The sequence below is a fragment of the Somniosus microcephalus genome, chromosome 28 (assembly GCF_052327205.1).
Source record: "Somniosus microcephalus isolate GS21.2 chromosome 28, FLI_Smic_1.0, whole genome shotgun sequence".
Lineage (NCBI taxonomy): Eukaryota > Metazoa > Chordata > Chondrichthyes > Squaliformes > Somniosidae > Somniosus > Somniosus microcephalus.
In genome coordinates, this window is record NC_141014.1 from 172,641 (window position 1) to 198,549 (window position 25,909).

General features: G+C 47.5%; 1 protein-coding gene across 1 annotated transcript in view; it reads right to left on the bottom strand.

Moving 5' to 3' along the window:
- LOC147098713 (transient receptor potential cation channel subfamily V member 6-like) overlaps positions 1–24,287 on the bottom strand; it is a gene marked incomplete at its 3' end in the record, with an annotated part of 47,290 nt that extends 23,003 nt beyond the window's left edge. The window contains exons 1-7 of the mRNA XM_085969168.1: positions 24,269–24,287; positions 23,842–23,964; positions 14,330–14,470; positions 13,713–13,811; positions 12,786–12,958; positions 12,407–12,553; positions 7,351–7,563 (exon numbers count right to left, since the gene is read on the bottom strand). Of these exons, the coding sequence (XP_085825294.1) occupies positions 7,351–7,563; positions 12,407–12,553; positions 12,786–12,958; positions 13,713–13,811; positions 14,330–14,470; positions 23,842–23,964; positions 24,269–24,287 (915 nt within the window). The remainder of the gene's footprint in view (positions 1–7,350; positions 7,564–12,406; positions 12,554–12,785; positions 12,959–13,712; positions 13,812–14,329; positions 14,471–23,841; positions 23,965–24,268) is intronic.
- Between the last annotated feature and the right edge of the window lie 1,622 nt (positions 24,288–25,909).

Below are 25,909 nucleotides of genomic sequence, written 5' to 3' on the forward strand. Positions count from 1 at the left end.
GTTCACTCGGTTGATTCCGGAGATGAGGGGGTTGACTTATGAGGAAAGGTTGAGTAGGTTGGGCCTCTACTCATTGGAATTCAGAAGAATGAGAGGCGATCTTATCGAAACATATAAGATTGTGAGGGGGCTTGATCGGGTGGATGCGGGGAGGATGTTTCCACTGATGGGTGAGACTAGAACTAGGGGGCATAATGTTAGAATAAGGGGCTGCCGTTTCAAAACTGAGATGAGGAAAAACTTCTTCACTCAGAGAGTAGTAAATCTATGGAATTTGCTACCTCAGAGACCTGTGGAAACTGCGACATTAAATAAATTTAAAACAGAGATAGACAGTTTCCTAGCTGATAAGGGAATTAGGGGTTACGGGGAGTGGGCAGGGAAGTGGACGTGAGTCTAGGTTCGGATCAGCCATGATCCTGTTGAATGGCGTAGCAGGCCTGATGGGCCATATGGCCTACTCCTGCTCCTACTTCTTATGTTCTTATGTTCTTATGTACACAGACACAGAAACACACACAGACACAGACACACAGAAACACAGACACACAGAAACACAGACACACAGACACACAGAAACATACACACACACAGAAACACAAACACACACACACACAAACACACACTTAAAGAAACACACACATAGAAAAACACACACAGAAACACACACAGACAGAAACACACACAGAAACATACAGAAACAGAATCACACATATACAAAGACATACGCATAAACGCACACACACAAACACACACACACAGAAACACACACACACAGAAACACACACACACAGAAACACACACAGAAACACACACACAGAGAAACACACACAGAGAAGCACACACACAGACAAACACACACACACACAAACATACACACAAATGCACACAAACACATACACGCACACACACAAACACACACACACAGAAACACACACACACAGAAACACAAGCACACACACACACAAACACACACTTAAAGAAACACACACATAGAAAAACACACACACACACAGAGAAACACAAACACACACACAGAAACACAAACACACACAGAAACACACAGACAGACACACACACATAGACACATACACGCAGAAACACACACAGGCACATAGAAACAGATATAGAAACACACACAGAAAAACACACAGAAACACACACAGAAACACACACAGACAGAAACACACACAGAAACACACAGAAACAGAAACACACATATACAAACACATACGCATAAACACACACGCAGAAACACACACACATAAAGAAACACACAAAGAAACACACAAAGAAACACACACAGAAACACACACAGAAACACACACACAGAGAAACACACACAGAGAAACACACAGAGAAACGCACAGAGAAACACACACACAGACAAACACACACACACACAAACATACACACACACACAAATGCACACAAACACATACACGTGTAATGATATCAGCAAATAGTGATGATATTTGTCTGTGTTTGATTACTTATGCCTTACAGCATGTTTGTCTGTGTTTGATTGCTTGTGCCTGAGCAGCAGAGGTCATGTGACACAGACAAGCAGGCTGAGCTTTTTAGTTTCACTTTAGCTGCAGCTCAAGCATGGTGTGTCCTGAAAAGCTGTATGAATTCTTGAACAAACCTTAGATTGAAAGTTATTCTCTTTTATATAAATGTCTCATCATTGAACCCACAAGGAAATCAATACATGGTGTCAGAAGTGGCTGAAAGAGATGAAGTTAAATCAGCTCTCCACAGATTAGCAAGCCAGAAGAGAAAATCGTTACTTACCTTGGAGAATAGCTAACGAAGTGAAAAATGGAAGGATTACTCCCACCGGCGACGCTTCAGTTGTCAGGTAATGTGGCTGAAAATTGGAGAAGGTTCAAACAACGTTTAGAGTTGTATTTAGCGGCAACCGGAGCTGACGAGAAAAGTGATAAACAGAAATCGTCCGTGTTCTTCCATGTAGTGGGGTGATGCAGCGCTGGAGGTATATAATAATTTCATATTTGCTGTTGATGGAGACAAAATGAAGCTAGATAAAATAATGGAACAGTTTGAGGCCTACTGCATACCTAAACGCAACGTGACCTTTGAGAGGCACAAATTTTTCACATGTGTACAGAAAATCGGCGAGACTATTGATCAGTATGTGACTGAACTGAGAAACCGAAGCAAATCGTGTGAATTTGGGGGACTCACAGGCTCGCTGATAAAAGACAGACTGGTGTGTGGTATTCCAGATAATGGTCTAAGGGAAAGACTGCTAAGAGAGCAAGATCTAGACCTGGGAAAAGCCACAGCACTGTGTAGGGCTACAGAGACTGTGAAGTTGCAGGCAAAGGAGCTGTTCAGTGACAGTAGCTGCAACGTGGATGCAGTGAGAAAGAACGGATACAAACCGTTTAACAAAAAGAGCGCCAATGTGAAAAAAGAGGCGTGGCCAGCAAACGAAAATGAAAGGGACAATCGGAAGTCATGTAGTCGATGCGGTACACAGCATCCACCAAGGAAGTGTCCAGCATATGGTAAAACATGCAATAGATGCAACAAAAACAACCATTATGCCCGTTGCTGTAAGAACCAAGTGCAACAAAGCAAGGTCCATACAGTAGATGAAAGCGAGATAGAGGAATTCTATGTAGATGTGGTGTCTGATGTTGACACTAAAAGTGAGCGACATACACATTCCATTTAAATTGGATACTGGAGCACAAGTTAATGTGATATCAGAGACCGATTTTAAGAGAATTAGACCCAGACCAAAGTTACATGGAATACAAGTGAAAGTGACCGGATACTCAGGTACTGATATACCAGTGAAAGGAAAATGCATTGTCAAAGTAACACACAAGGACAGAGAGCACACGCTAGCATTAATCGTGGTGCCAAAGGATGTGCAAGCCATACTAGGTTTAAAAGCCTGTGAGAGACTGAACCTGGTAAAGAGAGTCCTCGTTGTGGAAAGCGAAGGAGAGACAGTCTATGATGAACTCATGAAAGAGTACAAAGACCTATTTAAGGGTCTAGGCTGCATTCCAGGAGAACACACGATCAGAGTAGATAAAAGTATGACACCGGTCATACATCCATGCAGAAAAGTTCCGTTTGCTCTCCAAAAGCAACTGAAGGTAGAGTTGGACAGGATGGAAAGCCTGAACGTGATTCAGAAGATAGATGAGCCAACTGAGTGGGTGAGTTCCCTCATCGTAGTGGACAAAAAGAATGGAAAGCTCAGAATTTGCCTGGATCCAAGAGATCTAAACAGAGCAATAAAGAGGCACGTTCAACACTCTATATGGCAGATACCATTTGGCATTGCCTCAGCTCCTGAAGTGTATCACAAGACTATCCATATGATCTATGAGCACCTGGAGGGAGTTGATACATCAATGGATGACATCATAGTATGGGGAACCACGAGAACTGAGCATGACGAGAGACTGAAAAAAGCACTGGAAGCAACAAGGAAAACAAACCTGAAGCTGAATAGAGAGAAATGCCAGCTCGGGGTGACAGAACTGACATTCGTGGGAGATATCCTTAGCAGTGAAGGCATCAGACCAGATCCCAGAAAGGTGTCCGCCATTGAGAATATGCCAAGGCCACAATGCAAAAAGGACGTGCAGAGGTTTAATGGAATGATCAACTACATGGGGAAATTCATACCCAACCTCTCAGAAAAAATAGCACCACTGAGAAGACTAACTGAAAAGAACATAGAATGGGAATGGAATCATGAGCATGAGAAGTCATGGAGCGATCTAAAGAAACTGCTCACAGAGGAACCAGTTCTGAGGTTTTATGACCCAGCGGGACCCATCAAGATATCATCAGATGCATCACAGAGTGGGCTCGGTGCCGTTCTTCTGCAACAATATGACCACTGGCAACCTATTGCATATGCATCGTGCTCAATGACAGACGCAGAGACGTGATATGCTCAAATAGAAAAGGAGCTGCTCAGCATCACATACGCCTGTGAAAGATTTCACCAGTTTGTGGCAGGACAAGCAATCAGTGTAGAGACTGACCATAAGCCCTTGATTGCATTGTTCCAAAAGCCACTAAATAGCTGTCCGCTTAGAATACAAAGAATGATGATCAGGCTGCAACGCTATACACTGAATGTTGCGTACACACCGGGTAAGCTGATGTATACAGCAGACACGTTGTCCAGAGCTGTTGACCCAAGTGAGCCCGCAAACACCACAATGGATGAAAAAGTGAATGCCTACGTGGACATGATCACAAGTGCACTGCCCATAGCAGATGCAAAAATGGAGCTCATAAAGACTGAGACAAACAAAGATGAAACAATGAGACGACTGAAGAAAAGCACCTTGGATGGATGGCCCAACATGAAGCAAGACTGCTCACCTGACATAGCAGAGTACTGGAACTGCAGGGCGGAACTATCAGTGGTCGAAGACATCATCTATAAAGGAAGAAAAATAGTTATCCCAAAGAGCCTGAGAAAAGAGATGCTAAAAAGGATCCATGGAGGACATCTGGGAATCGAAAAGTGTAAGAAAAGAGCACGAGAGATGATGTACTGGCCACGAATGAACCAAGATGTGACAAATGAGGTGTCAAACTGCACAGTATGCCTGAAATATCGAGCAAGCAATCCGGTAGAACCACTAAAGCCACACCCAGCACCAGACAGACCTTACCAGAAGGTAGGCGCTGACCTATTCGTATGTCAAGGGAAGGACTATCTTGTCGTCACAGACTATTACTCCCTGTATCCAGAGGTTTGTAGACTGTACACCACCACCGCAGAAGTTGTGATAAGAAGTATGAAAGCCATATTCTCCAGACATGGCGTGGCAAGCGAGGTCTTCACAGACAATGGACCCCAGTTTAACAATGCAAATTTCCGACACTTTGCCAAAGAGTGGGACTTTGTCCACACAACGTCAAGTCCTCACTATCCACAGTCCAATGGACTAGTGGAAAAATCAGTCCAGACAGTGAAAAGACTGATGTACAAGGCAAAAGACAGTGGAACTGACTTCTACCAAAGCATGCTTGTATACCGCACAACGCCGCTCGAGTGCGGTATGTCACCAGCCCATCTCCTGATGGGACGTCGGCTAAGGTCAAACCTCCCAGAGAACCTCCTGAAAACAAAAGAGGGGGAGAAAGTGAGGAAGTTCAAAGAACAACAGAAAGAAAAGCAAAAGTACTATTATGACAGAGGAACACAAAACCTACCTGAACTCCACACTGGTGACCAAGTAAGGTTCAAAGACAAAACAAACACATGGACGGAGAAGGGAACTGTCCTGAGTGAAGTTCAACCAAGATCATACACCATTCAGACAGATGAGGGTGCTGTCCTGAGAAGAAATCGTCGAGATCTTCTCATGGAACCAGCCACAGCAGGTCAAGAGACTGATACTGTTGAACAACCTGATCACACAGCTGAGAACCAATCATCTGAGGCAACAACTCAGATTCAAGGACAATCAATCAGAAAATCCTCAAGACACGTGAAGCCTCCTGAGAGACTCATTGAGCAAATTTAAGGACTATTGTTATAGAAGGAAGTAATGTTATCTTATTCTTTCTTCAAGTTCTAATGTATTGACATATTTCATGTGAACACACAAAGCAAGGGTAAAAAACTTTGATCATGATAATGATAATGTAAGTTCATTAAATGTTACAGTTAAAATGCAGATTAATATAAAGAAAACATGTTGTTAGTTAAAAGTAAAATAATTTTTTTTTAAGAAAGGGAGATGTAATGATATCAACAAATAGTGATGATATTTGTCTGTGTTTGATTACTTATGCCTTACAGCATGTTTGTCTGTGTTTGATTGCTTGTGCCTGAGCAGCAGAGGTCATGTGACACAGACAAGCAGGCTGAGCTTTTTAGTTTCACTTTAGCTGCAGCTCAAGCATGGTGTGTCCTGAAAAGCTGTATGATTTCTTGAACAAACCTTAGATTAAAAGTTATTCTCTTTTATATAAATGTCTCATCATTGAACCCACAAGGAAATCAATACAACACGCACACACACAAACAGAAACACACAGACACAGACACACAGAAAAACACACACACACACAGAAAAACACACACACAGAAACACACACACAGAAAAACACACACACACAAAAACACACACACAGAAACACACACACACAGAAACACACACACACACAAAAACACACACACAAACAAACACACACACACAGAAACACACACACAAAGAAACACACACACACAGAAACACACACACAGAAGCACCCACATAAAGAAACACACACAGAAAAACACACAAACACAGAAACACTCACACACACACAGAAACACTCACACACACAGAAACACACACACACACAGAAACACACACATAAAGAAACACACACAGAAAAACACACAAACACAGAAACACTCACACACACACAGAAACACTCACACACACAGAAACACACACACACACAGAAACACACACACACACACAGAAACACACACACAGAAACACAGACACACACAGATACACACACACAAAAACACACACACATGCAGAAACACACACACACGCAGAAACACACACATGCAGAAACACACACGCAGAAACACACACACGCAGAAACACACACACATGAAACACACACATGCAGAAACACACGCAGAAACACACACACGCAGAAACACACACACGCAGAAACACACACACATGAAACACACAGAAACAGAAACGCACACAGAAACAGAAACACACACAGAAACACACACACACAGAAACACACACACACAGAAACACACACACACACAGAAACACACACACACACACAGAAACACACACACAGAAACACACACAGACAAACACAAACACACACAGAAACACAAACACACACAGAAACACAGACACAGAAACACACACACAGAAACACACACAGAAACACACACAGAAACACACACACACAGAAACACACACACACACACAGAAACACACACAGACAAACACAAACACACACAGAAACACAAACACACACAGAAACACAGACACAGAAACACACACACACACACACACACACACACAGAAACACACACACAGAAACACACACAGACACAGAAACACACACACACACACAGAAACACAAACACACACAGAAACACACACACACAGAAACACTCACACACACAGAAACACACACACAGAAACACACACACACAGAAACACACACACACAGAAACACTCACACACACAGAAACACACACACAGACACAGAAACACACAGGCAGACACAGACACACAGAATCACACAGGCAGACACACACACACAGAAAGACACACTCCCCGATAGGGTGTCTCTCACCTGCAGATTTCTCTGGATGAAGATGGTGGTATCTCTAGGATCGCTGACGTTTCCTCGCCGCTCTTTCAGTGGCCGATAGGCACAGCAGAGTGTGAAGGTGATAATATAGGCCAGGTAGAGGAAGGTAAGAATCTGGAAGTAATATTTCCCGTACTTATTCCACTTCAAACTAATCAGCTGCTTAAGGGGTGAGAGGTCCAGGATGCGGAGCGCCTGCGATATGGGAAGTCCAGTCAGAGCACAGCACAATCCCAAGGGAGACACAGTCCCCTGTGAGCAGTCCCACAAGGAACAATACAAACTGTATAAAGGAACACAATCCACCCCTTCCCATTCACCCCCACTGTACACAATCCCAATGGACCCAACCCCTTCCCATTCACTCCCACTGTACACAATTCCAATTGAACCAAACCCTTCCCATTCACCCCCACTGTACACAATCCCAATGGAACCAAACCCTTCCCATTCACTCCCACTGTACACAATCTTCTTAGGCAGTCCCTCGGAACTGAGGATGACTTGCTTCCACATTAAAAATGAGTTCTCAGGTGACTGATGCGTCCAATGCGGGACCTACAGTCTCTCACAGGCAGGGCAGACAGTGGTTGGAGGGGCGGGTGGGTGGGGTGCTTGGGTTGACATGCGCTCCTTGCGCTGCCTGCACTTGGCTTCTGCTTGCTCCCGGCGAAGAGACTTGAGGTGTTCAGCACCTTCCTGGATGCTTCTCCTCCACTTTGTGCGGTCTTGGGCCAGGGATTCCCAGGTGTCGATGGGGATGTTACACTTTTTCAAGGAGGCTTTGAGGATTTCCTTGAAGCATTTCCTCTGCCCACCTGGGGCTCTCTTGCCGTGTCGGAGCTTCGAGTAGAGCGCTTGTTTTGGGAGTCTCGTATCGAGCATGCGGACAATGTGACCCGTCTATTGGAGCTGATTGAGCGTGGTCAAAGCTTCGATGCTGGGGATATTGGCCTGAGCAAGAACACTGATGTTGGTTCGCCTATCCTGCCAATGGATCTGCAGGATCTTGCGGAGGCAGCGTTGGTGGTACCTCTCCAGTGCTTTGAGGTGCCTGCTGTACATGGTCCATGTCTCTGAGGCATTAAACAGGGCGGGTATCACTGCTGCTCTGTAGACCATGAGCTTAGTGCTGGGTTTGAGGTCTGGTCTTCAAACACTCTGTTCCTCAGGTGACCGAAGGCTGCACTGACGCACTGAAGGCGGTGTTGGACTTCGTCGTGGACGTCTGCCCTTGTTGACAGTAGGCTCCCGAGGTATGGAAAGTGGTCCACGTTGTCCAAGGCCTTGTCGTGGATTTTGATAATCGGGGGGCAGTACTGTGTGGCAGGGGCAGGTTGGTAGAGGACCTTTGTCTTACGGATGTTTAGTGTAAGGCCCATGCTCTCGTATGCTTCGGTGAAGGTGCTGACGATGGTTTGGAGTTCGATCTCCGAGTGAGCGCAGACGCAAGCGTCATCTGCATATTGTAATTCGACGGCAGAGGACGGGGTGACCTTGGATCTGGATTGGAGGTGACGGAGGTTGAACAGTTTCCCATTTGTTCTGTAAATTAGCTCCACTCCAGTGGGGAGCTTACTGAGGGTGAGATGGAGCATTGCAGCAAGGAAGGTCGAGAAGAGCGTTGGTGCAATGACACAGCCTTGTTTGACCCCGGTTCGTACGTGAATTGGGTCTGTGGTGGAACCGTTGGTCAGGATCAGAGCTTGCATGTCATCGTGAAGCAGGCGGAGGATGGTGACAAACTTTTGAGGGCAGCCGAATTTGAGGAGGACACTCCATAATCCCTCACGGTTGACAGTGTCGAAAGCCTTTGTGAGATCAAAGAAGGCCATGTACAGCGGTTGGTGCTGTTCCCTGCATTTCTCTTGTAATTGACTTGCGGCGAAGATCATGTCCATTGTGCCCCTTAGTGGGCGGAATCCACATTGTGACTCTGGGAGGAGCTCTTTGGCCACTGGGAGAAGGCGATTGAGGAGGATTCTTGCGATGACTTTCCCTGTGGCAGACAGCAGGGAAACTCCTCTGTAATTACCACAATCGGACTTGTCACCTTTCTTGAAGATGGTCACAATTACGGCATCTCTGAGATCCCCTGGCATGCTCTCATCCTTCCGGATAAGAGAAATGAGTTCATGAATTCGTGCCAGTAGTGCTTCTCCACCATGCTTTAGTGCCTCGGCGGGAATTCCATCTGCTCCTGAGGCATGTTGTTCTTCAGTAATCGGATGGCCTTTACAAACTCATGCCAGGCTGGGTTGTGCGGAGATGGTGGCGGGTAGCATGCTGTGGGATGGAGTTGAGGACACTCGCGTCGAAGACAGAGTCGCAGTTAAGGAGACCCCTTCCCATTCACACCCACTGTACACAATCCCAATGGACCAGATCCCTTTCCATTCACTCCCACTGTACACAATCCCAATCGACTCAACCCCTTCACATTCAATCCCACTGTACAGAATCCCAATGGACCCAAACCTCTTCCCATTCACTCCTACTGTACACAATCCCAATGGACCCAAACCCTTGACATTCACTCCCACTGTGCACAATCCTAATGGACCCATAACCTTCCCATTCACTTCCAATGTACAAACTCCCAATGGACCCAAACCTCTTCCCATTCACTCCCACTGTACACAATCCCAATTGACCCAAACCCCTTCCCATTCACTTCCACTGTACACAATCCAAATGGACTCAAACCCTTCCCATTCACTCCCACTGCACACAATCCCAATGGATCAGGCCCCTTCCCATTCACTCCCACTGTACACAATCCCAATGGACCCAACCCCTTCACATTCAATCCCATTATACACAATCCCAATGAACCCAAACCCTTTCCCATTCACTCCCACTGTACACAATCCCAATGGACCAACTCAATCCTATTCACTCCCACTGTAGACAATCCCAATGAACCCAAACCCCTTCCCATTCACTCCCACTGTACACAAGCTCAATGGACCCAAGCCCTTCCCATTCACTCCCACTGTACACTATCCCAATGGAACCAAATCCCTTAGAAATATAGACATAGTAGCTAGGAGCAGGAGTAGGCCATTCGGCCCCTTGAGCCTGCTCCGCCATTCAATGCGATCATGGCTGATCATCCAAATTCAGTACCCAGTCCCTGCTTTCTCCCCATACCCCTTGATCCCTTTAGCCTTAAAAAATATATCCAACCCCTTCTTGAATATATTTTAATGAATTGGCCTCTACCGCCTTCTGTGGTAGAGAATTCCACAGGTTCACCACACTCTGGGTGAAGAAATTCCTCCTAATTTCTGTCCTAAATGGCCAACCCCTTATCCTTAGACTGTGACCCCAGGTTCTGGACTCCCCGACAATCGGGAACACCCTTCCTGCATCTAGTCTGTCCAGTCCTGTCAGAATTTTATAAGTTTCAATGAGATCCCCTCTCATTCTTCTAAACTCCAGCAAGTACAAGCCCAATCGACCCAATCTCTCCTCATATGTCATTCCTGCCATCCCAGGTATCAGCCTGGTGAATCTTCGCTGAACTCCTTCCATGGCAAGAACATCCTTCCTCAGATAAGGCAACCAGAACTGCACACAATACTCAAGATGTGGTCTCACCAAGGCCCTGTACAACTGCAGCAAGTCATCCTTGTTCCTGTACTCAAACCCTTTCGCTATGAAGGCCAACAAACCATTTGCCTTCTTAACCGCCTGCTGCATTTGCATGCTTACCTTCAGCGACTGGTGCACAAGGACACCCAGGTCTCGTTGCACTTCCCCTTCTCCCAATCTATTGCCATTCAGATAATAATCTGCCTTCCTGTTTTTGCCACCAAAGTGGATAATCTCACATTTATCCACATTATATTGCATCTGCCATGCTTCTGCACAATCACCCAACCTGTCCAAATCATCCTGGAGTTTCTCGGCATCCTCCTCACAGCACACACGCCCACCCAGCTTTGTGTCATCTGCAAATTTGGAGATATTACATCTAGTTCCCTTGTCTAGATCATTAATATATATTGTGAATAGCTGGGGTCCAAGGACCGATCCCTGCAATACCCCACTAGTCACTGCCTGCCACTCAGAAAAAGACCCGTTTATTCCAGCTCTTTGCTTTCTGTCTGCCAACCAGTTCTCTATCCAAGTCAATACCTTGCCCCCAATCCCATGTGCCTTAACTTTACACGCTAATCTCTTATGCGGGACCTTATCGAAAGCCTTCTGAAAGTCCAAATACACCACATCTACTGGTTCTCCCTTATCTATTTTACCAGTTACATCCTCAAAAAATTTCAGTAGATTAGTCAAGCACGATTTACCTTTTGTAAATCCATGTTGACTTTGCACTGTTTTTCAAGTGCTCTGCTATTACTACATCTTTTATAATGGACTGTAGCATTTTCCCCACTACCGATGTCAGGCTTACCGGTCTGTAATTCCCCGTTTTCTCTCTACCACCTTTTCTGAATAGTGGGGTAACATTAGCTACCCTCCAATCCATGGGTACTGTTCCAGATTCCATCGAATGTTGGAAGATGATCAGCAATGCATCTACTATTTCTATGGCCACTTCCTTAAGTACCCTAGGATGTAGATTATCAGGCCCTGGGGATTTATCGGCCTTCAGTCCCATCAATTTTCCTAACACCATTTCCCTACAAATACTGATTTCTTTCAGTTCCTCCCTTTCATCAGACCCTATGTTCCCTGACATCCCTGGGAGGTTATTTGTGTGCTCCTTTGTGAAGACAGAACCAAAATATGTATTTAATTGGTCTGCCATTTCTTTGTTCCCCATTATAAATTCCCCTGATTCTGACTGCATTCACTCCCACTGTACACAATTCTAATGGACCCAAAGCCCTTCCCATTCACACCCACTGTACACAAACCCCCACTGTACACAAACCCAATGGAGACAAACCCCTTCCCAGTCACTCCCATGGAACACAAACCCAATGGACTCAGTAATTTTCATGGATTTGGAGATATGAGAGGAGGACAGAACGAGAGCAGATCAAGACGTGGGTCAGCTGTTCAGACTTACCTCATTTATTTTGCTGGAGACCACCAGTTCGAGGACAGAATAATCTTCTCCCCAGGAATCGATCTCCGACAGATTGTACAAGGAGGTGGAGATGGGTCCGAAGGCCCATTGTACCAGTCGTCGCTTGTTCATCAGGTGCTGGAACATCTAGGACCCAATCACCCTCAATTAACTCGGTTAGCAGAACCCTCACATCACCCTGACCCTTCACACATCACCCCGACCCTTCACACCCATACACTCAGACACACATACACTTATGTACGCTCACACATACAAACACTGAAACATACATACACACAAACCCATATTCACACTCACACTAACACATGTTCGCATAGATTCTCACTCTCACACTGATCTCTCAGTGCCCCCTCACCACAATGTTGCCTTCGACAGCAGCCAGTTTAATCGGAGTCAGTCCTTCCTTGTTTGGGATCATTTCAGCTGTGATCCCATTCTCTGCCTCGTCAAAGGACTGGATGAAATCGTAAACCTGACAAGCAATGGTTTTATTGGGTTGTAGCGTGAGGATATGAAGGACAGTGTTACCTGGACAGACAGAGAGAGAGAGAGGGTCAGCAAGTCAACATACACCAATTCTGATGAAAGGTCATTGACCTGAAATGCTAACTCTGTTTCTCTCTCCACAGACGCTGCCTGGCATGCTGAGTATTTCCAGCATTTTCTGTACAACAACACTCCCTTATCCCGTAATACTCCCACTGTACACAATCCCAATGGACCCAAACCCCTTCCCATTCACTCCCACTATACACAATCCCAATGGGCCCAAACCCTTCCCATTCACTCCCACCGTACACAATCCCAATGACCCCTAACCCTTCCCATTCACTCCCACTGTACACAATTGCAATAGACCCAACCACATCACATTCACTCCCACTATACACAATCCCAATGGGCCCAAACCCTTCCCATTCACTCCCACCGTACACAATCCCAATAGACCCAACCACATCACATTCACTCCCACTGTACACAATCCCAATGGATCCAACCACATCCCATTCATTCCCACTGTACACAATCCCAATAGACCCAACCCCTTCCATTCACTCCCACTGTACACAATCCCAATGGATCCAACCCCTTCCATTCACTCCCACAGTACACAATCCCAATGGACCCAGCCGCATCCCATTCATTCCCACTGTACACAATCCCAATGGGCCAAACCGCATCCCATTTATTCCCATTGTACACAATCCCAATGGACCGAAACCCTTCCCATTCATTCTCAGTCTGCAGACCTGTAATCACCAGCCCACTTTCTGACACTTACCCAGGGTGTCCAGTGCCTTGATATCAGCCCCACTCTCAATAAGTAACTGGATAATCTCTTCATTCCCAATACAGGCAGCAAAAGACAAGATGTACTCCCCTAATAGGAAGAGGAGATTGGGTCAGTACCTGTTGCATGGAAACTTCTACCTCCTCCCTCTCTCCTTCACCCACTCCCACTATTCCCCCTCTCCCACTCCTCCCCCTCTCCCTGTCCTCCCCCTCTCCCCCTCCTCCCACTCCTCCTCCTCTCCCCCGCCTCCCACTCCTCCCATCTCCCACTCCTCCCCCTCACACTCCTCCCCCTCTCCCTGTCCTCCCGTCTCCCACTCCTCCCATCTCCCACTCCTCCCGCCTCCCACTCCTCCCGTCTCCCACTCCTCCCCTCTCCCACTCCTCCCCTCTCCCACTCCTCCCCCACTCCCTGTCCTCCCCCTTTCCCACTCCTCCCGTCTCCCACTCCGCCCCTCTCCCACTCCTCCCCTATTCCACTCCTCCCCTCTCCCACTCCTCCCCCACTCCCTGTCCTCCCCCTCTCCCACTCCTCCCCTCTCCCACTCCTCCCCCTCTCCCTGTCCTCCCCCTCTCCTTCCCCTCTCCCTCCCCCTCCGCACTCACCAAAGTACAGCAGGTTGTCCCGCCTCCTCCTGAAGTAGGTTCCCGTTGCTCGAGGTGCAATCACATCTGCCCCCCGCGAGATCATCTCCCTCACCAGCTTCACATCCTGATTCACCACTGCAATATGGAGGGGAGTCTCACCTGTGGAATACAAGGCACGATTCGTGGCCAACTCACCACTCCACCTCATCCAACTGAAGTCTACCACAATCCAATCACATCCAAACCACCCCACCCCAACACCTCCCAACCCAACTCCATCTCAACCCAACCCCATCACCCCCGACCCCATCACCAACACCCTGCGACCCCATCACCCCTGACCCCATCACCCCCCGACCCCATCACCCCCCGACCCCATCACCCCTGACCCCAACACCCCCGACCCCAACAACCCCCGACCGCATCACCCCCAGATCCCATCACCCCCAGATCCCATCACCCCCAGATCCCATCACCCCCGATCTCATCACCCCCCGACCCCATCACCCCCGACTGCATCACCACCCGATCCCATCACCCCCGACCCCATCACCCCCGACCCCATCACCCCCAGATTCCATCACCCCCCGATCCCATCACCCCCCGACCCCATCACCCCCGACCGCATCACCACCCGACCCCATCACCCGCGACCCCATCACCCCCCTACCCCATCACCCTGTCCCCTTCACCCCTGACCCCTTCACCCCGACCCCTTCACCCCCTGACCCCATCACCCCGACCCCAACACCCCTGACCCCATCACCCCCGACCCCATCACCCCCGACCCTATCACCCCCGACCCCATCATCCCCAACACCATCACCTGTATTTGGAGCGAGGAGCGCGGCGGAGGATAAAAGCGGCGGCAGAGGTGAGGCCCGACCAGAGCGGACCTGTTTGTGGAGCGAGGAGCGCGGCGGAGGATAAAAGCGGCGGCAGAGGTGAGGCCCGACCAGAGCGGACATGTGTGTGGAGCGAGGAGCACGGCGGAGGATAAAAACGGTGGCTGAAGTGAGGCATACCAACTCAGCAGCGGGAGAGAGAGGTAAAAAGTAATCAAAGTGTGACGTCACCAGGAAGCAGGTAAGTGATTGGTTCGTGAGTATTTCTCTATTTTTAAACTTTAACTGTGTGGTTTATAGTTACTAAGCTCTCTCTGGTGTAGTGGGGACTGTTGGTAAACCATTTAACTGTAGTGTAATTAGTGGGATTGATTGATTTAATTTAAATTCAATTAATTAAAGGGTAAGTCATGGCAGGACAGCCCAGCCACATGGTATGCTCCTCCTGCGATATGTGGGAACACTTCCTGTGTCCCTGACAACTACATGTGCAGGAAGTGCATCCAGCTGCAGCTACTGACAGACCGCATTGTGGCGCTGGAGCTGCGATTGGATGCATATTGGAGCATTCGTGATGCTCGGGACATCGTGAATAGCACGTTTAGAGAGTTGGACACACCGCAGGTAGAGGTTGGACAGGAAGAAAGGGAATGGGTGACCAACAGGCAGAGTACTAGGCGCAGGCAGGTAGTGCAGGGGTCCCCTGTGGACATCCCCCTCTCAAACAAATACACCACTTTGAGTGCTGTTGGGGGAGATGGCTTATCAGAGGAAAGCAGCAGCAGCCAACTTCCTGGCACCAGAGGTGGCTTTGCTGCACAGCACGGGACGAAAAAGAGGGGTAGAGCTATAGTAATAGGGGATTCTATTGTAAGGGGAATAGATAGGCGTTTCTGCAGCTGCAAACGAGACTCCAGGATGGTGTGTTGCCTCCCTGGTGCAAGGGTCAAGGATGTCTCAGAGCGGCTGCAGAACATCTTGGAAGGGGAGGGTGAACAGGTAGTTGTCGTGGTGCATATAGGCACCAACAATATAGGTAAAAAGCAGGATGAGGTCCTAAAAGTGGAATATAGGGAGTTAGGAGGTAAATTAAAAAATAGGACCTCAAAGGTAGTAATCTCAGGATTGCTACCAGTGCCATGTGCTAGTCAGAGTAGAAATAGAAGGATATTTCAGATGAATACGTGGCTAGAGGAATGGTGCAACGGGGAGGGATTCAAGTTCCTGGGACATTGGAACCGGTTCTGGGGGAGGTGGGACCAGTTCAAACCGGACAGTTTGCACCTGGGCAGGGCTGGAACCGATGTCCTAGGGGGAGTGTTTGCAAGTGCTCTGGGGGAGGGTTTAAACTAAAATGGCAGGGGGTTGGGAACCTGAGCAGGGAGACAGAGAAAAGGGAAACAAGGATAAAAGCAAAAGATAGGAAGGAGATAAACAAAAGTGGCAGTCAGAGAAATCAACAGTTTAAATCAAACGTGGCCACAGTAAATAATAATTCTAATAGGTCTAAGAGCGTTAAAAAAACAAGCCTGAAGGCTTTGTGTCTTAATGCGAGGAGCATTCGTAATAAGGTGGATGAATTGGCTGCGCAAATAGAGGTAAACGAATATGATTTGGTTGGGATTATGGAAACGTGGCTCAAGGATGGCCAAGGCTGGGACCTCAACATCCAGGGGTATTCAATATTCAGGAAAGGGAGGTGGGGTAGCATTGCTGGTTAAAGAAGGGATTAACACAATTGTAAGGAAGGATATTAGCTCTGATGATGTGGAATCTGTATGGGTAGAATTGAGAACTACTAAGGGGCAGAAAACATTCGTGGGAGTGGTATATAGACCTCCAAACAGGAAGGCGGAGGTTGGGGATGGCATTAAAAGGGAAATTAAAGAAGCGTGCAATAAGGGCACAGGAGTCATCATGGGTGACTTTAATCTACATATAGATTGGGCTAACCAAATTAGTAACAATACTGTGGAGGAGGAATTCCTGAAGTGTTTACGGAATGTCGAGGAACGAACCAGAGATCAGGCCATCTTAGACTGAGTATTATGTCATTACAGAAAGGAGAGAGGATTGGGAAAACTTTAAAAGACAGCAAAAAATAACAAAAAGATTGATTAAGAAAGGGAAGATAGATTATGAAAGTAAATTAGCAAAAAATATAAAAACAGATAGTAAGAGTTTTTATAGTTATATAAAAAGAAAAAGGGTGGCTAAAGTAAATGTTGGTCCCTTAGAGGATGAGACCGGGAAATTAATGGTGGGAAATATGGAGATGGCAAAAACACTGAATGAATATTTTATATCAGTCTTTACAGTAGAAGACACTAAGAATATCCCAACACTGGACAAACAGGGGGCTAAAGGGGGGGGAGGAGCTAAACACGATCAAAATCACTAAGGAAGTGGTACTCGGTAAAATACTGGGACTCAAGGCGGATAAATCACCTGGACCTGATGGCTTACGTCCTAGGGTCTTGAGGGAAGTGGTGATAGGGATTGTGGATGCATTGGTAATAATTTTCCAAAACTCCCTGGACTCGGCAAAGGTCCCGGCAGATTGGAAAACTGCTAATGTAACACCCTTATTTAAAAAGGGCAGTAGACAGAAGGCTGGAAACTATAGACCGGTTAGCCTAACATCTGTGGTAGGTAAAATTTTGGAGTCCATTATTAAGGAGACAGTAACAGGACATTTGGATAATCATAATTTAATAGGATAAAGTCAGCATGGTTTTATGAAGGGGAAGTCATGTTTGTCAAATTTGCTGGAGTTCTTTGAGGAAGTAACATATAGGGGAACCAGTGGACGTAGTGTATTTAGACTTCCAAAAGGCATTTGACAAGGTGCCACACAAAAGATTATTGCTTAAGATAAAAAATCACGGGATTGGGGGTAATATTCTGGCATGGATAGAGGATTGGCTATCTAACAGAAGGCAGAGAGTTGGGATAAATGGTTCATTCTCAGACTGGCAATCAGTAACTAGTGGTGTTCCGCAGGGGTCAGTGCTGGGTCCCCAACTCTTTACAATTTATATTAATGATTTGGAGGAGGGGACCGAGTGTAACATATCAAAGTTTGCAGATGATACTAAGATGGGAGGGAAAGTAGTGAGTGGGGAGGACATAAAAAACCTGCAAGGGGACATAGACAGGCTAAGTAAGTGGGCAGAGATTTGGCAGATGGAATACAATACTGGAAAGTATGAGGTTATGCACTTTGGCAGGAAAAATCGTAGAGCAAGTTATTATCTTAATGGCAAGAAACTGGAAAGTACTGAAGCACAAAGGGATCTGGGGGTCCTGGTGCACGAAACTCAAAAGGTTAGTATGCAGGTGCAGCAAGTGATTAAGAAGGCCAATGGAATGTTGGCTTTCATTGCTAGGGGGATAGAATATAAAAATAGGGAGGTATTGCTTCAGTTGTACAAGGTATTGGTGAGACCGCACCTGGAATACTGCGTACAGTTTTGGTGTCCATACTTAAGAAAGGACATACTTGCTCTCGAGTCAGTACAAAGAAGGTTCACTCGGTTAATCCCGGGGATGAGGGGATGGACATATGAGGAGAGGTTGAGTAGATTGGGACTCTACTCATTGGAGTTCAGAAGAATGAGAGGCGATCTTATTGAAACATATAAGATTGTGAAGGGGTTGGATCGGGTGGATGCGGGGAAGATGTTCCCGATGATGGGTGAAACTAGAACTAGGGGGCATAGTCTTAGAATAAGGGGCTGCTCTTTCAAAACTGGGATGAGGAGGAACTACTTCACTCAGAGGGTGGTAGGTCCATGGAATATGCTGCCCCAAAAAGCTGTAGAAGCTACATCATTACATAAATTTAAAACAGAAATAGACAGTTTCCTAGCAGTAAAGGGAATTAAGGGTTACAGGGAGCGGGCAGGAATTTGGACATGAGTCTAGGTACGGATCGGTCATGGCCCTGTGGGTAGCGGAGCCGTGTAGCCTGATCCTGCTCCTATTTCGTGTGTCTAATTCTGTTAGATTCAGGAGATGGTTCTGTGATAGTGGATTGGCAGTTAGGATCAGATCAGCCATGATCTTATTGAATGGTGGAGCAGGCTCGAGGGGCCGATTGGCCTACTCCTGCTTCTATTTCTTATGTTCTTATGTTCTTATGATTAATTAGCAATCTTGTTGTACGAGGCTCCTTGTGTCGGAGCGATCATAATATGATCGAATTCTTCATTAAGATGGAGAATTAAGTAGTTGACTCAGAGACTAGGGTCCTAAATTTAAATAAAGGAAACTACGATGGTCTGAGGAGCGAGTTGGGTAGGATTGATTGGGGAATGTCAGTCAAAGGGTTGATGGTGGATAGGCAATGGCAAACATTCAAAGACCGCATGGATGAACGACCGAATTTGTTCATCCCAGTTTGGCATAAAAATAAAACAAAAAAGGTGACTCAACTGTGGCTAACAAGGGAAATTAGGGATAGCATAAGATCCAAGGAGAGGACATATAAATTGGCCAGAAAAAGCAATAATCCTGAGGATTGGGAGCAGTTTAGGATTCAACAAAGGAGGACAAAGGGATTAATTATGAAGGCGAAAATAGAATATGAGAGTAAGCTTGCAGGGAACATAAAAACTGACTGTAAAAGCTTTTATAGATATGTGAAGAGAAAAAGATTGGTGAAGTCAAGCGTAGGTCCCTTGCAGTCAGAATCAGGGGAATTTATAATGGGGAACAAAGAAATGGCTGACCAACTAAATACATATTTTGGTTCTGTCTTCACAAAGGAGGATACAAATAACGTCCCAGAGATGCCGGGGAACATCGGGTCTGATGAAAGGGTGGAACTGAAAGAAATCAGTATTTGTAGGGAAATGGTGTTAGGAAAATTGATGGGACTGAAGGCTGATAAATCCCCAGGGCCTGATAATCTACATCCTAGGGTACTTAAGGAAGTGGCCCTAAAAATAGTAGATGCATTGCTGGTCATCTTCCAGAACTCAATAGACTCTGGAACAGTACCCATGGATTGGAGGGTAGCTAATGTTACCCTACTATTCAAAAAAGGTGGTAGAGAAAAAGCAGTGAATTATGGACCGGTAAGCCCGACATTGGTATAAAAGATGTAATAGCAGAGCACTTGGAAAGCAGTGACAGGATCAGACAAATTCAACAATGATTTACAAAAGGTAAATCGTGCTTGACTAATCTACTGGAATTTTTTGAGGATGTAACTGGTAAAATAGATAAGGGAGAACCAGTGGATGTGCTGTATTTGGACTTTCAGAAGGCTTTCAATAAGGTCCCACATAAGGCACATGGGATTGGGGGCAAGGTATTGACTTGGATAGAGAACTGGTTGGCGGATAGAAAGCAAAGAATTGGAATAAACGGATCATTTTCTGAGTGGCAGGCAGTGACTAGTGGGGTACCGCAAGGATCGGTCCTAGGACCCCAGCTGTTCACAATATATATTAATGATCTGGACGAGGGAATTGGATGTAATATCTCCAAATTTGCAGACGACACAAAGCTGGGTGGGAGGGTATGCTGTGAGGAGGATGTCGTGAAACTCCAGTACGATTTGGACAGGTTGGGTGATTGGGCAGAAACATGGCAAATGCACTATAATGTGGATAAATGTGAGGTTATCCACTTTGGTGGCAAAAACAGGAAGGCAGACTATTATTTGAACGGCAATAGATTGGGAGAAGGGGAAGTGCAAAGAGACCTGGGTGTTCTGGTGCACCAGTCGCTGAAGGTAAGCATGCAGGTGCAGCAGGCGGTTAAGAAGGCAAATGGTATGTTGGCCTTCGTAGCGAGAGGGTTCGAGCACAGGAACAAGGATGTCTTGCTACAGTTGTACAGGGCCTTGGTGAGACCGCACCATGAGTATTGTGTGCAGTTTTGTTGGCCTTATCTGAGGAAGGACGTTCTTGCCATGGAAGGAGTGCAGTGAAGATTCACCAGGCTGATACCTGGGATGGCAGGAATGACGTATGAGAAGAGATTGTGTCGATTGGGCTTATACTCACTGGAGTTTAGAAGATTGAGAGGGGATCTCATCGAAACCTGTAAAATTCTGTCAGGCCTGGACAGACTAGATGCAGGAAGGATGTTTCCGATGACCGGGGAGTCCAGAACCAGGGGTCATATTCTAAGGATGAGGGGTACGCCATTTAGGACTGAAATGAGGAGGAATTTCATCACCCAGAGAGTGCTGAATCTGTGGAATTCTCTGCCACAGAGGCGGTGGAGGCAAGTTCATTAAATATATTCAAGAAGGATTTGGATATATTTCTTAAGTCTAAAGGGGTCAAGGGATATGGGGAGAAGGCAGGGACCGGGTACTGAATTTGGATGATCAGCCGTGATCTCATTGAATGGCGGAGCAGGCTCGAGGGGCCGAATGGCCTACTCCTGCTACTTTCTTCTATGTTTCTATGTATCACCCCAGAACCCATCACCCCCGACCCCATCACCCCCGACCCCATCACCCCCCAACCCCATCTCAACCCCAGCCCAGAACCTCCCAGCCTACTGTCGGAGGGGCAGTACTGAGGGAGCGCCGCACTGTCGGAGGGGCAGTACTGAGGGATCGCTGCACTGTCAGAGGGGCAGTACTGAGGGATCGCTGCACTGTCGGAGGGGCAGTACTGAGGGAGTGCCGCACTGTCAGAGGGGCAGTACTGAGGGAGCGCCGCACTTTTGGAGGGGCAGTACTGAGGGAGCACCGCACTGTCAGAGGGTCAGTACTGAGGGAGCGCTGCACTGTCAGAGGGGCTGTACTGATGGAGGGTCAGTACCGAGGGAGCCCTGCACTGTCAGAGGGGCTGTACTGATGGAACACTGCACCATCAGAGGGGCAGTACTGAGGGCGCGCTGAACTGTTGGAGTGGCAGTACTGAGGGAGCGCCGCACTGTCAGAGGAGTAGTACTGAGGGCGTGCTGCACTGTCGGAGGGGCAGTACTGAGGGAGTGCTGCACTGTCGGAGAGGTAGTACTGAGGGAGTGCTGCACTGTCGGAGAGGCAGTACTGAGGGAGTGCTGCACTGTCGGAGGGGCAGTACTTAGGGAACGATGCACTGTCGGAGGAGTAGTACGGAGGGCGTGCTGCACAGTCGGAGGGCAGTACTGAGGGAGCGCTGCACTGTCGGAGGGGCAGTACTGAGGGAGCGCTGCAATGTCAGAGGGGCAGGACTGAGGGAGCGCTTCACTGTTGGAGGGTCAGTACTGAGGGAGCGCTGCACTGTCGAAGGGTCAGTACTGAGGGAGCGCTGCACTGTCGAAGGGTCAGTACTGATGGAGCGCTGCACTGTCGAAGGGTCAGTACTGTGGGAGCGCTGCACTGTCGGAGGGGCAGTACTGAGGGAGCGCCGCACTGTCGAAGGGTCAGTACTGAGGGAGCGCTGCACTTTCGGAGCCTCAGTACTGAGGGAACGCTGCATTTTCGCAGGGGCAGTACTGAGGGAGCGCTGCACTGTCGGAGGGGCAGTACTGAGGGAGTGCTGCACTGTCAGAGGGGCAGTACTGAGGGAGCGCTGCACTGTCAGAGGGGCAGTACTGAGGGAGCGCTGCACTGTCAGAGGGGCAGTACTGAGGGAGCGCTGACTTTTGGAGCAGCAGTACTGAGGGAGCGCTGCATTGTCGGAGGGCCAGTACTGAGGGAGCCCTGCACTGTCTGAAGGGCAGTACTGAGGGAGCACTGCACTGTCGGAGGGGCAATACTGTGGGAGCCCTGCACTGTCAAAAGGGCAGTACTGAGGGAGCCCTGCACTGTCTGAAGGGCAGTACTGAGGGAGCACTGCACTGTCGGAGGGGCAATACTGAGGGAGCGCTGCATTGTTGGAGGGGCAGTACTGAGGGAGTGCTGCACTGTCGGAGGGTCAGTACTAAGGGAGCGCTGCACTGTCAGAGGGGCTGTACTGATGGAGCACTGCACTCTCGGAGGGGCTGTACTGAAGGAGTGCTGCACTGTCGGAGAGGCAGTACTGAGGGAGTGCTGCACTGTCGGAGAGGCAGTACTGAGGGAGTGCTGCACTGTCGGAGAGGCAGTACTGAGGGAGTGCTGCACTGTCGGAGAGGCAGTACTGAGGCAGTGCTGCACTGTCGGAGAGGCAGTACTGAGAGAGTGCTGCACTGTCGGAGGGGCAGTACTGAGGGAGTGCTGCACTGTCAGAGAGGCAGTGCTGAGGCAGCGCTGCACTGTTGGAGGTGCCGTCTTTCAGATGAGATGTTAAACCGAGGCCCCCTCTGCTCTCTCAGGTGGACGTAAGAGATCCCATGGCACAATTCAGAAGAAGAGCAGGGGACTTTTCCCCCATGTTCTGGGGTCAATATTTATCCCTCTCTCAACATCACTAAAGCAGATGATCTGGTCATTATCACATTGCTGTTTGTGGGAGCTTGCTGTAATGGCTGCTGCATTTCCTACATTACAACAGTGACTACACTTCAAAAAGTACTTCATTGGCTGTAAAGCGCTTTGGGACGTCCGGTGGTCATGAAAGGCGCTATAGAAATGCAAGTCTTTTCTTTTTTCTTTCTTTTTCTGTCTTTCATTCCATCCACAGCCCCACAAGATGGGGAGGCACAGCAAGCGGTTGTGGGGAGTGAACAGGTCTTGTAAGATCAGGGTCCTTTCATGAGCAGCATCCCCGATGAACACATGCCGATGGATTTGATTGAGAGACACCAGCCCACCTTCGTACAGCTCGGAGATGGCCGGTTCATTCATGAGCTCCGGGGCTGCATCCAGCAGGACCAAGGCAGCCTCATAGTTGTCGTAGAGAGTGGCGATATGAAGTGCTGTCTCTCCCAGTGCGCCTGTGGTGTGGGGCGGGGAGGGGAGGAGGGGAGAGCGAGAGGTTAGTGTCACAGAACACAGTCAACAGAGCACACAGACCCAGTCAAGGGACATTCAGCATTCAGTACACAGACCCGATATCCATTTCTACTTAACATTCACGGGCCCAGAAATTCATCTCAGGCAGTGAAACAAAACGGGCCATATCGGATCAGCTGACTGTATGGTATTTTAACAGACTTCTCAACCTGTCCAGCCACCTTCAAAGATTTGTGCAAGAGTATCCCAGGTCTCTCTGTTCCTGCACCCCTTTTAAAATTGTACCATTTAGTTCATATCGCATCGTCTCATTCTTCCTTCCGGCAAAGCCTCAATTTTTAAATTCTCATCCTTGTTTTCAAATCGCTCCATGGCCTTGCCCCTCCCTATCTCTGTAATCTCCTCCAGTTCCAAAGCATAGAAACATAGAAGACAGGAGCAGGAGTAGGCCATTCGGCCCCTTGAGCTTGCTTCGCCATTCAATAAGATCATGGCTGATCATCCAAACTCAGGACCCTGTCCCTACTTTCTCCCCATATCCCTTGATCCCTTTAGCCTTAAGAAATATATCTAACTCCTTCTTGAATATATTTAATGAATTGGCCTCAACTGTCTTCTGTGGTAGGGAATTCCACAGGTTCACCACTCTCTGGGTGAAGAAATTCCTCCTCATCTCTGTCCTAAATGGCTTACCCCTTATCCTTAGACTGTGACCCCTGGTTCTGGACTCCCCCGCCATCAGGGACATCCTTCCTGCATCTAGTCTGTCTAGTCCTGTTAGAATTTTATAAGTTTCAATGAGATCCCCTCTCATTCTTCTAAACTCCAGTGAGTATAAGCCCAATCGACCCAATCTCTCCTCATACGTCATTCCTGCCATCCCAGGTATCAGTCTGGTGAATCTTCGCTGCACTCCCTCCATGGCAAGAACATCCTTCCTCTGATAAGGCGACCAAAACTGCACACAATACTCAAGATGCGATCTCACCAAGGCCCTGTACAACTGCAGCAAGACATCCTTGCTCCTGTACTCGAACCCTCTCGCTACGAAGGCCATCATAGTTTTTGGAGTGAGGATTTTGGAGTTATTGGACTGAGGATTTTGGAGTTTTTGGAATGACGAGTGGAGTTTTTGGAGTGAGGATTTTGCAGTTTTTGGAATGGGGATTTTGGAGTTATTGGACTGAGGATTTTGGAGTTTTTGGAGTGATGAGTGGAGTTTTTGGAGTAAGGATTTTGGAGTGGAGTTTTTGGAGTGAGCATTTTGGAGTTTTTGGAGTGAGGGGTGGAGTTTTTGGTGAGGATTTTGGACTTTTGTAGTGAGGAGTGGAGTTTTTGGAGTTAGGATTTTGAAGGTTTTGGAGCGAGGAGTGGAGTTTTTGGAGTGAGAATTTTGGAGTGAAGTTTTTGGAGTGAGAATTTTGGAGTTATTGGAGAGAGGAGTGGAGTTTTTGGAGTGAGGATTTTGGAGTTTTTGGAATGAGGAGTGGAGCTTTTGGAGTGAGGATGTTGGAGATATTGGACTGAGGATTTTGGAGTTTTTGGAGTGACGAGTGCTGTTTTTGGAGTGAGGATTTTGGAGTTTTTGGAGTGAGGATTTTGGAGTTATTGGACTGAGGATTTTGGAGTTTTTGGAGTGACGAGTGGAGTTTGTGAAGTGAGGATTTTGCAGTTATTGGAGTGAGGATTTTGGAGTTATGGACTGAGGATTTTGGAGTTTTTGGAGTGAGGAGTGGAGTTTTTGGAGTGAGGATTTTGGACTTTTTGGAGTGAGGAGTGGAGTTTCTGGAGTGAAGATTCTGGAATTTTTGGAGTGGTGAATTTGGAGTGAGGATTTTGGAGTTTTTGGTGTGAGCAGTGGAGTTTTTGGAGTGAGGATTTTGGAGTTTTTTGAGTGAGGAGTGGAGTTTTTGGAGTGAGGATTTT